Below are 12,627 nucleotides of genomic sequence, written 5' to 3' on the forward strand. Positions count from 1 at the left end.
GACACACCTGTTACCATGTCCAAGTTTCTTAAACCCAAACTGAAGGTAAAATATGTGAGTTTGTGTGTCTCTGCCCTGGTTTGCTGTGTAGTAGCAATGAGAAAATAAACTGAAAGTGTTCACATTGTCAATGTAGGAAGAAACCTCTGTGTGAAGTGTTTTTCTCCTTTTTCTCTCAAAAAGAGAGATGCATGGGCTGGGCTCTACCTTGGCTGTCGCCCCACACAAGCCCGTCACTGCAGTGCTGATGCTTTTGTCTGCACTGCAGCGACAGGGAGAGGAGATGGTTAGACAAATGCAGTCAGAGAGAGGTTTTGTTTTCTGCGTACTCATGCACTCATCATCATCTTAAGAAACATCATCGCATATACCTGAGCTGAACGTAAGTGATAGGATATGTGACACGAGGATAACAGAATATTGTGATTATGAATATTATATTTTTGAGGTCTGTGTATGCTTTTTTATATATGATGCATGAAATTGCTAGTTTATTTTAGGTTTTGTGTGTTTGTTGCATGGTTTGTGTGGGTGTATTCTGCATGATGTAGCCTAGTTGATATGCTGCCATGGATTAAGTCTCATAAAATCAGACTGCGTGTGATGTTTTGATCCCTGACAGCTGTGATGGGAGACCCTTTTTCCCCTGCAGCTCACTATAATCATTAAAGGGGTCATATGATGCGATTTAAATTTTACCTTTCTCTTTGGTGTGTTACAAGCTCTTGGTGCATAAAGAAGATCTGCAAAGTTGCACAGACTAAAGTTTCAAATCCAAAGAGATATTCTTTATAAAAGTTAAGAGTCAGCCACGCCTACCTAAAACGGCTCATTCTTACACTGTGTGGGAAGATTTGCGTAACGCTACCCAAATGTTCATGCAAACAAAGAAGGCATAACTTTTATTTTCGCTGTTGCCGCCGGTACCATGTTCTGGAGATGCTGTGTTTCATTGTGAAAGCAAAGCTACTTTGTTTGGCCTTCCAAAAGAGGACACAACTAGAAATCATTGGTTAAGTTGTATTTACAACACTGTTTCGGAACAGTTCAATCCAAATATTCAGATGTGTTTTATTATACGGAGGACTAGGACTGTTTCCTGGGAGAGTAGACTACAATGCTGGTGTCTGTTTCTTTAAAGTGGGGCACTTCCAACTTTGCAAGGACAGTCTGGCGGTTCTGACTCACAGTCTGTAAGTACGTTTTCATATGTAAAGGAATTGCCAATCTCCAATCACAAATGCAGACATGCTTACGCAGCGCAATACGCAACGCAATGCATTCTCCAGTCACAAATGCAGACATGGTTATTTGTTTACGCAGCGCAATACGCAACACAATGCATAAGAAGACAGTATAAGTCATTATAATCAGTAATTATGTCCCAATTGGATGCAACAAATGCCTAGTTTGTAATCGGTTTTATTAGTTTATTCTCGTTGCGCATCACAGTATGGTAAGGGACGTAACATTTCCGTCACACACTTGAGGCATTCGGCCAGTCACAATGCACAATGCAATCAGCGTACACCTCACTTTTCAGAACGATGAGCTTTGTAAAATTCGTCGCATTTCAGAAAGGTGGGGCATAGAGGAGCAGCAATAATGTACAGTATGTGGAAAATGTGTTTCGTTTTTTTTTTTTTTTTTACCTTAAACCACATAAACACATTGCATTACACCAAATACACAAAATAATGTTCTTTTTAGCAACGTCATATGATCCCTGTAATATTGCATGTTTTAAGATGAACACAATTTCAGTGCATTGACATTCTCGGGGTTCATTTAGCTTTAACTCTTAATCAATAAAGTAGTCATTAACAGGATATGATATGCTTTAAAGTTATAGTCAACTCAAACATGAAAATTTACTTACCTTCCAGTCATTCAAGATGTAGATGAGTTTGTTTCTTCATCAGAACAGATTTAAAGAAATTCAGCATTACATCACTTGCTCACCATGTGAATGGGTGCCGTCGTAATGAGAGTCCAAACAACTTGTAAAGCTAAAAGATGCATGTTTGTATAAAACAATTCATTGTTAAGATGATTTTTTTTTTTTACTTGAAACCACTGCATCCAGGTAAAATATGAGTCCTCCATCCATAAATATGCACAGATCAAGCACTGTTTGCAAGTGAAAACAGTCCAAAACAGTTTTAAACAAATATGTTGGTGGATTTTGATGTGAGAGGACAACAGCTTTTTCCACTGGAGGAAGCATTATTGTGGATTATGGACTGGTAATTTCCAGAAGGCAATGGTTTACTTTAAAAAAAAATATAAGAAATGTATTTCTTACAAACACACAGCTGTTCACTTCACAAGATGTTAACTGATGGACTGCAGTAGGGCTGGGCGATATATCTAACGATGGTAGAGGACCTATTGGTCAGAAAGACAAACAATCCTAAATCTTTTACAACAAAAACAAAATTACATACACACTGTAGAGGACCTATTGGTCAGAAAGTGATGTAATGCTAAATCTGTTCCAATAAAGACAAACTTGCCTACATTTTGGATTGCCTGATGGAGAGTACATTTTCAGCAAATTTCCATTTTTGCCAATTCTTTAAGTGTAAGGGCTTAAATAATATAGGCGGTTTTATCTGTATCTCTATCCCTTTTTGGTCTCATCCAACAGCTACTATTAGCCAAGGTAAATCCTTCGAGACAGCCCACCCATTTCCTCTAAATTCCTTAGGCCTGCATCCTCCCATTCAGACGTCAGCGCCTCTCGGATACAGATGTGTTACCATGGAAACTTCCAGGCTTTCAATGTGACCTCACCGAGTTTTCAGTATTCCCAGCTTGATAGTGGGAGTGCATTTAATAAGTGCTTCACTCGTGCTTAACACTGATGTTTAGAGTATGGGATCCATGTTATGAAAAATGAATGCTTGGGGAAAAGTCTTATTGCGTCACTTCATTCTTCATGTCACCTAGTGGTCTGATAAGAATGTAGTCTTCTTAGCAATGTAACTTCATGATTGACTCACTTTCATGTTCTAGTTTTGCCTGGTTAAAGGCTCTGTTTCACTCAGTTGTCACTGTCTTCCGAATACTGCTTTGAAAATATGTGTCACCTTCAGGCTTGTGCTTATTAATATCCCAGCTCTTCTGCAAGAGAATCTTAAGAATGTCTATCAGGACAACCTTATTATCAGGACGGACCGGGAATAGGAGCCTTGATGCTATTAGAGAGTCCTGATTGTATAGTTGGAATTGGGAATATCCTAAAACCTAAAAATGGATCTTGTAGGCTGCAAACAATTGGTTAGGGATTTACTGATATTAAATTCTGCTCAAGTAATATTTTCGAATGAATATTTTTGTAAAGAAATGTCTTGACAAAAGAATTGTCACTTTTGATCAATTTAATGCATCCTTGCAAAATAAGTGTTAATATTGGTTTATTAAAATTAACATAACCATTATTATTAAAATTATTATTATTATTAATAATAATAATAATAATATTACTATTACTACTACTATTATTATTATTTTTCGTTGACTTCTCCTTCTTCTGTTTGTGGTTTTTGGCCACAATGGTTATAGTTTAACTCTAACATAGATGGTTGGTTTTACAGGTTTTTTTTTTTTTTTTACACAAACCACAAGAACATAAAATGGTTTTCAGCAAAACTCTAGTAATGGTTGCCTGTTCATAAATCATAAATGGCCACTGTATTGCAGCAGGGCGAGAGGTTGGACTTTGCCTGCGTCATCATGTGTTGGAAATGTGAGAGGCAGTTACTGAAGCGCTTTGCTCAATGAATGAGCAAGTGGGAAAGAGGTGAAAATTCCATCGTGCCGCTGGACTGCTGTGTTCATTTGGATTCAGAAGCAACAGACTAAGACAAATGATAGAGAGGAACGGGGAGGGAGAAGAACGTGTGAGCTTGTGTTATCACTAGTATGCAGTCGCATTTAGAGGTGCTATCTGTTGCTACAGCTGGACTGCAGTGAGTCTCTTGTGAACACGTAGCTTTATATTCTGGTGAGTATTATTTATTACATTCTTGGGGGGGCATTTCAATTTGCAACTCTCTTTTTTCATGCTTAAGCATTTTGAAAATGCATCACAACCTATATGCTGAGAATTCACGTTTATTAAAGACTCATCTTGGGTTGACATCTGCTGACTTTTGGTCTGTGCATGGGTGTGGCCTTTTTTTCCAACACACATTTACCGGCTTAATTTAACAGTGGAGATCCGTGGTCATGACATCTATCCTCACAGAGCTGTCAGAGTAAAACTATGCTGATCTGGTCGTAGTCCCTTGTCAAATCTAAGCAGACATTGAGACGGGATAGTTTTGGAAGAGGCAGGATGGGGGGAAGGGCGGTATGCGTCCAGATTATCTGGACAAAAACAGGACATATGCACAGTAGAGCACAAGCTGTGTATTAGATCATCGTTTGTTCACACCATTTCTCATCTGGATGTGTTTTTTGCTTTTTAAGAAGTTAAATAGTGGACATAGTGGGGGGATTATAGTGGAAAGATGGCAGTTCTGGCCAGCATAACAAAAGGCTGTATTGATCCAGGCTGACAGTGCATTACATGGATGACTCCATAATTTGGCCACTCTTCACGTTGTTAAAAGTGCTGTTTTGTTAGTCTTCCGGACCTTGGATTATCCTGAACCCTTTCCAAATGCATCCTATGATGGATTCGCTTCAGCAAATGGAGCACAAGACCCATGAATGATCTTAACATGTGATTGTCAGACAAAATCCACATGCAGACACACAGAAATGCGATTGTTGAATAAACCCAGAGAAATATGTGGGAATTGAATTAAGCTTAAAGATTTTATAAAGAATGCTTTTTGAATAATTTTTAAAAAGGCAAAATCTTTACAGTTTCTGTCAAATATCAGATCATATATAGTCAAGGCTGGAATCATCGCTATAGTTGCCTTTATCATTATATAAATAATTAAATAACCCTCACAGAAAGTGTAGTACGTTGCCATGCAATTTCTAAAGCAGCTGAAGAATGTTCAGCTGTTCACATGTCAGTGTGGAATGGCTCCAGATGTTCACACCTGTGTGAGAAGTGAATTCTTCTATTCTTTGTCCTAAATTAACTTTGTAACACCACTATGAACATCATTTTGATTGGAAATGGACCAGATGTGTCTGCATTAACTGGGAATTTATTATCCTCTTCTTATACTCTTCTGAAATGGACCAACAACTTGACCATGCATTCCCAGAAATCCAGTCAGTCTGGCGCTCAAAATCAGCAAACCTGTCTGAAAATCAGCTCTCGATTCTGCTGACAACATCTTTAGTTATTAAATGACCTAACTACAGTAAACATGACACATAATAGCCTAGTCTTTATTTACGAGTGTAAAGAGTTTTGAGAATATTTTTGAATCATTTTCCAGTGTTTCTTCTGTCAACAGCTTTGATTATAATAAGAGCAATTTAGTTTTGTTTCACATTAGAATAAGCTGTTGTTGAGATTATTTTGTCCCCTGACCTCTAACATTAGCCGTTCTCAGGTCAAGGACAGGCTTTGTGGTGACAATTGTTCTGGCCCGGAACTATTAGAAAAAAGAACTAGGGACATTCGCTGTAATCTGGGTGTGATCCTTCTTTCACTGGTTCAGTCATTCTGGACACAAGCATAACCTTGTCCTCTCCACCCTCAAATACAGCTGAAATCACACAGTCCCCTCCCTGCTGACAGTATGGGACAGATGCAGTGGATTGGGGTGGATGTAGCTTTGGATTGGTGGGGGTTGTGTTCATAGTCAGCGGGGGGCTGATGGCAGCACTCTCTTTGTGACGGTTTGCTCAGAAGAGTTAGGAATTTCCACAGGGGCCACCATGTGCTCAGCTGTTGGCCATTGCTGGGAAGAGTTTTAACTCATAAAATGTCTGCCTGGTTTTAGGTACCTCCCTTAAGTGAGTGTTTGTTCCACGCAGACTTAATGGTGTCTTTTTTATTTATTTATTTTCTATACAAAATCAATACAAAATTAAAACATTGAAAGTTGTAGTATAAATTCTTTAAATCCTTTTTGCTATTACCTGAAATTTCCCATAGTTTCCTTTGAAAGAACACTCTTGCTGTACTCTTGTTCCTTTCTGATCAGGAAGCCACACTAAGGGTCTTCAAAAATATATTCATATTTTTCATTTTGCTTACCAAGCCCAAGTTCATGTGGAAGGACTTTTGACATTTGGAGATTTATTAAATATCTTTTCCCTCTTTTAGAAAATGGATGTCAGTGGAGTTAAAGTTCTGGAGTCAGCCGACGACATCCAGGAGCGCCGACAGCAGGTTCTGGATCGGTACCGTCGTTTCAAGGAGCTGTCCGTTGTACGCAGACAGAAACTCGAAGACTCTTACCGGTTCCAGTTCTTCCGTCGAGACGCAGATGAGCTTGAGAAATGGATCCAAGAGAAGCTACAGATTGCCTCTGATGAGAACTACAAGGACCCCAGTAACCTACAAGTGAGAGAAAAAATAAGTTTCCTTAATCCCGTTTCTGAAATCTCTCAGGGAAAAATGTGTTGTCTAAAGAAATGAATTTTCACAATATACAATTTTAAAAAACAAAAATCTGCATATGATGCATCTCGTCTTTACCACTATATTTGTCTCATACAGCATTTCCCCCCTTCTCTTAGGGAAAGCTCCAGAAACATCAAGCCTTTGAGGCAGAGGTGCAGGCTAATGCTGGGGCCATCATTAAACTGGATGAGACCGGCAATCTCATGATATCTGAAAGCCACTTTGCATCTGAAACCATTCGAGTAAGCCTCTTTCTTTTTAATACCACATGCTAGAGTTCCATAACGGAGAGGAGTGAAATTTATAGTGTTTTAACTTTATCGTATATGGATCAGTCTTTCACGCCTTACCGGACCGCTCAGCGACCAATAGTGAAAAGTGTCAATTATGGCGCTTTTATTCCAGTAGGTACTTGATTGCAGTGAAATAGGTTTTATTTTCATTTGTTATACATACTTTTACAGTGCATGTCCCTTGAAGGAACTGAGTGTTGTGTTCTTTTTCAGTCTACCTTATTCAGTCTTTTTATTAGAGTCCAAGCTGACTTTCTTTTTCCGAAAAATATATTTCTAGACTTAGACTGAGCTGTCCTTAAAATTTTTTGCTTTGTTTTTCTAATCAGAGTTTGTTTTGATCCTAATTGTCTGACTTTGTCCCCGCTTAAAATTCAGACCCGTCTAGAGGAACTTCACCGTCTGTGGGACCTGCTGCTGCAGAAGACTAAAGAGAAGGGAGTGCGTCTCCTGCAGGCCCAGAAATTGGTGCAGTACCTCCGTGAGTGTGAGGATGCCCTGGACTGGATCAGTGACAAGGTGAGAAACCTCAGTAGATATCATTTATTGCGCTGTATAAATGTTTGATCAATGCTTAAAAATAATTTCACCTAATATATTTGAAGACACACTGACAATATTTTATTGCAGGAAGCTATTGCCACCTCAGAGGAGCTTGGCCAGGACCTGGAGCATGTGGAGGTTCTGCAGAAGAAGTTTGAAGAGTTCCAGACAGACCTGGCAGCCCACGAGGAGCGTGTGAACGAGGTGAACCAGGCAGCCGGTAAACTAACCCAGGAGAACCATCCTGAGGCCGAGCTCATCCTGAAGAAGCAGGAGGAGGTGAACGCTGCCTGGCAGAGGCTGAAGGGATTGGCTCAGCAGAGGCAGGGCAAGCTGTTTGGAGCTGCTGAGGTGCAGCGTTTCAACCGGTAAGTTATTCAAGACATTTGCAATCACTAATTTATATAAAAATTTGTTGGTTTGTCTTTAGTTATTAAAATTTTCTGTTCTGACCTACAGGGATGTGGATGAGACAATCAGCTGGATTAAGGAGAAGGAGCAGCTGATGGCATCTGATGATTTTGGGCGTGACCTTGCCAGCGTTCAAGCCCTGCTCCGGAAACACGAGGGGCTGGAAAGAGACTTGGCGGCCTTGGAGGACAAGGTCAGTCTCAGCATGTCCACAAACTCTTTTTTTTTTTTATATCCCACAAAACAGACCTGGCCATCACATTTATAAATTTATTCTCTCATTGTTTTATTTATGTACATTTAATTTTAATGCAGAGATGTACAACAGAATGTGCAAGCATTGTACAGTCATTAAGTATATTTGATAAAGAAATTTTCTTCTGTCTTCAGGTAAACACTCTTGGCGGTGAGGCGGACCGTCTGCAGCAGACACATCCCCAGAATGCCTCTCAGATCCACCTGAAAAGAGATGAACTCATTACCAACTGGGAGCAGATCCGTACCCTGGCAGCTGAGCGACATGCTCGGCTCAATGACTCCTACAGGTTGGTTAAGACACACCTTTTTGCTTTTGATCACTGTTTCAAATCGATTGGTTGATGAGATTTTAAGTTAAGTTTAGACAGAGCTAGCTTGTGATCTTATGGTTGTTGTCTTGCTTCTAGGCTGCAGCGCTTCACTGCAGATTTCCGTGACCTGACCAGCTGGGTGACGGAGATGAAGGCTCTGATCAACGCAGATGAGTTGGCCAATGATGTGGCCGGAGCTGAGGCCCTGCTTGACCGCCACCAAGAGAATAAACTATTAAAATCTAAAAAAAAAAAACAAAATAAAATTATAAAATAATGTTATATTGCACTTATATTATTACTGTACCAAGGATGCTTGACACTGAAAGACCCTGATGCCCATAATGTTTTACCAGGGTGAGATTGATGCTCATGAGGACAGTTTCAAATCTACAGATGAGGCTGGGCAGGCTCTGCTGAACACTGGACATTATGCTTCTGAGGAAGTCAAGGAAAAGGTGTGTCTGACCTTGGATCTGTGTTTTTGTAGGCTTTTTTCAAACTCACCATTGATGCATTTTTAATTCTGAAGTGAGCACCTGAATGACCCTCATTTTGTGTTTGCTGGTATAGCTGGGCATCCTGTCTGAAGAGAAGGTGTCTCTTCTGGAGCTGTGGGAGCTACGCAGGCAGCAGTATGAGCAGTGCATGGACCTGCAGCTCTTTTACAGAGACACTGAGCAGGTCGACAACTGGATGAGCAAGCAAGAGGTAAAAATTCATCTAGAATTCTTATAACAAAGCCTAACGACTTTCTCTTATATGTGGGACACTTTCATTTTGTTTACAACTGAGAGCAAAGATTTAAACATTTCAAACTGTCTTTTTCAAAGGCTTTCCTGCTGAATGAAGATTTGGGTGACTCTCTGGATAGTGTTGAAGCTCTTCTGAAGAAACATGAAGACTTTGAGAAATCCCTCAGTGCCCAGGAAGAGAAGATCACTGTAAGAAATCACACAGTCTGATGTAAAATTCAAGGCCTTGAATAATCAGTTTTACAAATCTTACCCGGTTTCCTTTTAATTCTCTACTAAAAATATACAGGCCCTGGATGAATTTGCCACCAAACTGATCCAGAATAATCACTATGCCAAGGAGGATGTGGCCACTCGAAGAGATGCAGTAAGTGGAGATTAGCACCCTGAAACGTCCTTCACTGCAGCCTCGCAAGCACTTTCCTCCCTTCAATTTATTGCTGACAGAAGTGCTGAATCACTGGTAATACTATGACTTGAACACCTTTTTTTCTACTTCAGCTGCTGAGCAGACGCAACGCTCTTCACGAGCGCGCTCAGTTTCGCCGTGCCGCCCTGGAGGACTCTTTCCATCTGCAGCAGTTCTTCCGGGACTCCGATGAGCTCAAAAGCTGGATCAATGAGAAAATGAAGACCGCCACTGATGAAGCCTACAAGGTTTGTTCTCCTAGGGTTGTTTTGTACATTTGGAAACATTTGTTTATTTTTCCTTCTTTCTCTCACCCTCTATTCCTTCTCTTTCAGGACCCATCCAACCTGCAGGGGAAGGTGCAGAAGCACCAAGCCTTCGAAGCTGAGCTTTCTGCCAATCAGAGCCGCATTGATGCACTGCAGAAGTCAGGCCAGGAGCTGGTTGATGGGAAACACTACGCCTCCAGCGAGGTGTCCACCCGAATGGATGAGGTCAGCTCTCAGTGGAAGAAACTTCTAGAGGCAACTGAACTCAAAGGTGAAAAAAATGGCACAGTATGATAGTACTGCCTATTTGACAGGAAGAGACAGCAGTTAAAAACTGTTTATCTGATTTATTAATAGTAAATATGAAACAAAAGGCAGATTTTCAGTGATATCACATAAATGATGTTTTTCAGGGATTAAGTTGCGTGAAGCGAACCAGCAGCAGCAGTTCAATCGTAATGTAGAGGACATCGAGCTGTGGCTTTATGAGGTGGAGGGACACTTAGCCTCTGATGACTTTGGCAAAGACCTGACCAGCGTCCAGAACCTTCAGAAGAAGCATGCTCTGCTGGAGGCTGATGTGGCTGCCCACCAGGTAACGATGTCTGAATGATATCCAAAGTAACTGATGTTGGATATTTACATTGTTTCTTGTATGATTCTGTGCAATTGGCAGTTTTTTTTAAACATCTGGACTTTCTTCATCTTAACTAACGGCTTGTTTCTCCCCTTTTGACAGGACCGCATTGATGGGATTACTATTCAGGCCAGGCAGTTCCAGGAGGCTGGTCATTTTGACGCTGATAACATCCGCAAAAAACAAGAGGCTCTGGTGGCACGCTACGAGGCCCTAAAGGAGCCCATGGCCGCCCGCAAACAAAAGCTGTCAGACTCTCTGCGCCTTCAGCAACTTTTCAGGGATGTAGAAGATGAGGAGACATGGATCCGAGAAAAGGAACCCATTGCTTCCTCCACCAACAGGGGTTAGTGTGGTTAAATGACATGAAATTAAATCTGAAATTACTATAAAATGTTTATATTCTTATTCTTAAAACAATGATTTTTCTCATACTCTCTCAGGGAAAGACCTTATTGGAGTCCAGAACCTTCTGAAGAAACACCAGGCTCTGCAGGCGGAAGTCTCTGGCCATGAACCCCGAATCAAGGCTGTTACTCAGAAGGGGGAGGCCATGATTGAAGAGGGTAGGATTTAATTCTACCCTCTAGGCATCGGTTCAGAACATCTTAAGTTATTATTCAAAGAAGAAACAAGAAATTTCAAATATTTTTCCCTGTATCAGGTCATTTTGCAGGGGAGGATGTGAAAGCTAAGTTACAAGAGCTGCACAACCGTTGGGATGGACTGAAGGGAAAAGCTGCCCAGCGTAGACAGGATCTGGAGGACTCCCTTCAGGCTCAGCAGTACTTTGCTGATGCCAATGAGGCTGAGTCTTGGATGAGAGAGAAGGAGCCCATTGTAGGAAGCACTGACTATGGCAAGGATGAAGACTCTGCAGAGGTAAACAATGAGGAGGGCTGGATCTAGAATGAAACTAGTTAGAAACTAATATTTGAGCTAAAAATGCAATGTAAGGTAAGAAAATAATTCAGTGGTTTTCTGGTGATCTTGGTGATCGTTTCATATAGCATCCTTTATACATCATAAGATGTTTAAAGTACTTTTGTGGTGTTTTAAATTGCAGTTTTGTATAAAAAATAACTAGATGGCTCTAACATGTCAGTGTTATCATTTACAGGCTCTGCTGAAGAAGCACGAGGCACTGATGTCTGATCTGAGTGCATATGGCAGCAGCATCCAGGCCTTAAAAGAACAAGCTGAGGCCTGCAGAGTAAGATCACATAATAACACTTCTGCATTGCCCAAAGGAATATAACATGTAATCCTTTGTTCAATGTTATGGCAATGAAAATTTGGTCCTTTTTCAACAGCAACAAGTGGCCCCCACTGATGATGAGACCGGCAAGGAGCTGGTTCTTGCTCTGTACGATTACCAGGAGAAGAGTCCACGCGAGGTCACCATGAAAAAGGGCGACATCCTGACTCTGCTCAACAGCACCAACAAGGTCATTAATAGTGCACGCTACATGTGTTACTTAGCATGCCAGTTTGAATCCAGATGAGCGCTTGGACTCATGAAAGAAATATATCTTGTTCTCAGGACTGGTGGAAAGTGGAAGTGAACGACAGGCAGGGCTTTGTTCCTGCAGCGTACGTGAAGAAGTTGGACCCAACTCAATCTTCCTCTCGTGAGAATCTGCTAAACGAACAGGGCAGCATCGCTCTGCGACAGGAACAGATTGAGAATCAGTAAGAGTCATTCTGCCTTTGGTTTTCTAATCAAATGATTGTGGGCAGAATTCTTACTTTGTTTAAAATGCATTCGGGCTATCAATGTCTCAAAAGTCTGAGGTCAGAAAGAAAATGAATTATTATTTTTATTCGGCAAGGATTCATTAAATTGATCAAAAAAGTGACAGTAAATACATTTATAATATTACAAAAGATTTGTTTCACATTTGTTCTTTTGAACATTGTTCATCAAAGAAAAATGTTTCCTGAAAAAAATAATCACAGTTTCCACAAAAAATATAAAGAAATATTAATTCATAATTTTAATTGAATGATGGCCCTAATGTGAACATTTATTTGTAATTATTTTTCAACCTTACAACTTACATTCCAACAAAATCATTTCTTTTTAACACAAAGCCTCTTAAGATCTTTGCATCTTTATTCTCCCTGCAGCTCAAATAAGGCATCTGTTAAAAACTAACTCTTAATAGTGTTTCTGACCCCTCATTACTCCTCT

The 12,627-nt window shown here is 40.4% G+C and overlaps 1 protein-coding gene across 7 annotated transcripts in view; it reads left to right on the plus strand.

Annotated features, from left to right (window-relative positions):
• Positions 1-12,627, plus strand: part of LOC109054846 (spectrin alpha chain, non-erythrocytic 1) — a 27,598-nt gene continuing 14,971 nt past the window's right edge. For all 7 annotated transcript variants that reach the window (XM_042778787.1, XM_042778789.1, XM_042778788.1 and 4 more), the window contains exons 1-21: positions 1-45; positions 6,248-6,487; positions 6,664-6,789; positions 7,219-7,359; positions 7,471-7,751; positions 7,843-7,987; positions 8,185-8,339; positions 8,460-8,593; positions 8,718-8,821; positions 8,937-9,074; positions 9,197-9,307; positions 9,408-9,485; positions 9,620-9,775; positions 9,863-10,067; positions 10,210-10,391; positions 10,536-10,779; positions 10,877-10,999; positions 11,098-11,315; positions 11,554-11,646; positions 11,747-11,881; positions 11,977-12,125. In XM_042778787.1, the coding sequence (XP_042634721.1) occupies positions 16-45; positions 6,248-6,487; positions 6,664-6,789; positions 7,219-7,359; positions 7,471-7,751; positions 7,843-7,987; positions 8,185-8,339; positions 8,460-8,593; positions 8,718-8,821; positions 8,937-9,074; positions 9,197-9,307; positions 9,408-9,485; positions 9,620-9,775; positions 9,863-10,067; positions 10,210-10,391; positions 10,536-10,779; positions 10,877-10,999; positions 11,098-11,315; positions 11,554-11,646; positions 11,747-11,881; positions 11,977-12,125 (3,188 nt within the window). In that variant the 5' untranslated portion in view covers positions 1-15. The remainder of the gene's footprint in view (positions 46-6,247; positions 6,488-6,663; positions 6,790-7,218; positions 7,360-7,470; positions 7,752-7,842; positions 7,988-8,184; positions 8,340-8,459; positions 8,594-8,717; positions 8,822-8,936; positions 9,075-9,196; positions 9,308-9,407; positions 9,486-9,619; positions 9,776-9,862; positions 10,068-10,209; positions 10,392-10,535; positions 10,780-10,876; positions 11,000-11,097; positions 11,316-11,553; positions 11,647-11,746; positions 11,882-11,976; positions 12,126-12,627) is intronic.

This window comes from Cyprinus carpio, chromosome A21 (assembly GCF_018340385.1).
Source record: "Cyprinus carpio isolate SPL01 chromosome A21, ASM1834038v1, whole genome shotgun sequence".
Taxonomy (NCBI): Eukaryota; Metazoa; Chordata; class Actinopteri; order Cypriniformes; family Cyprinidae; genus Cyprinus; species Cyprinus carpio.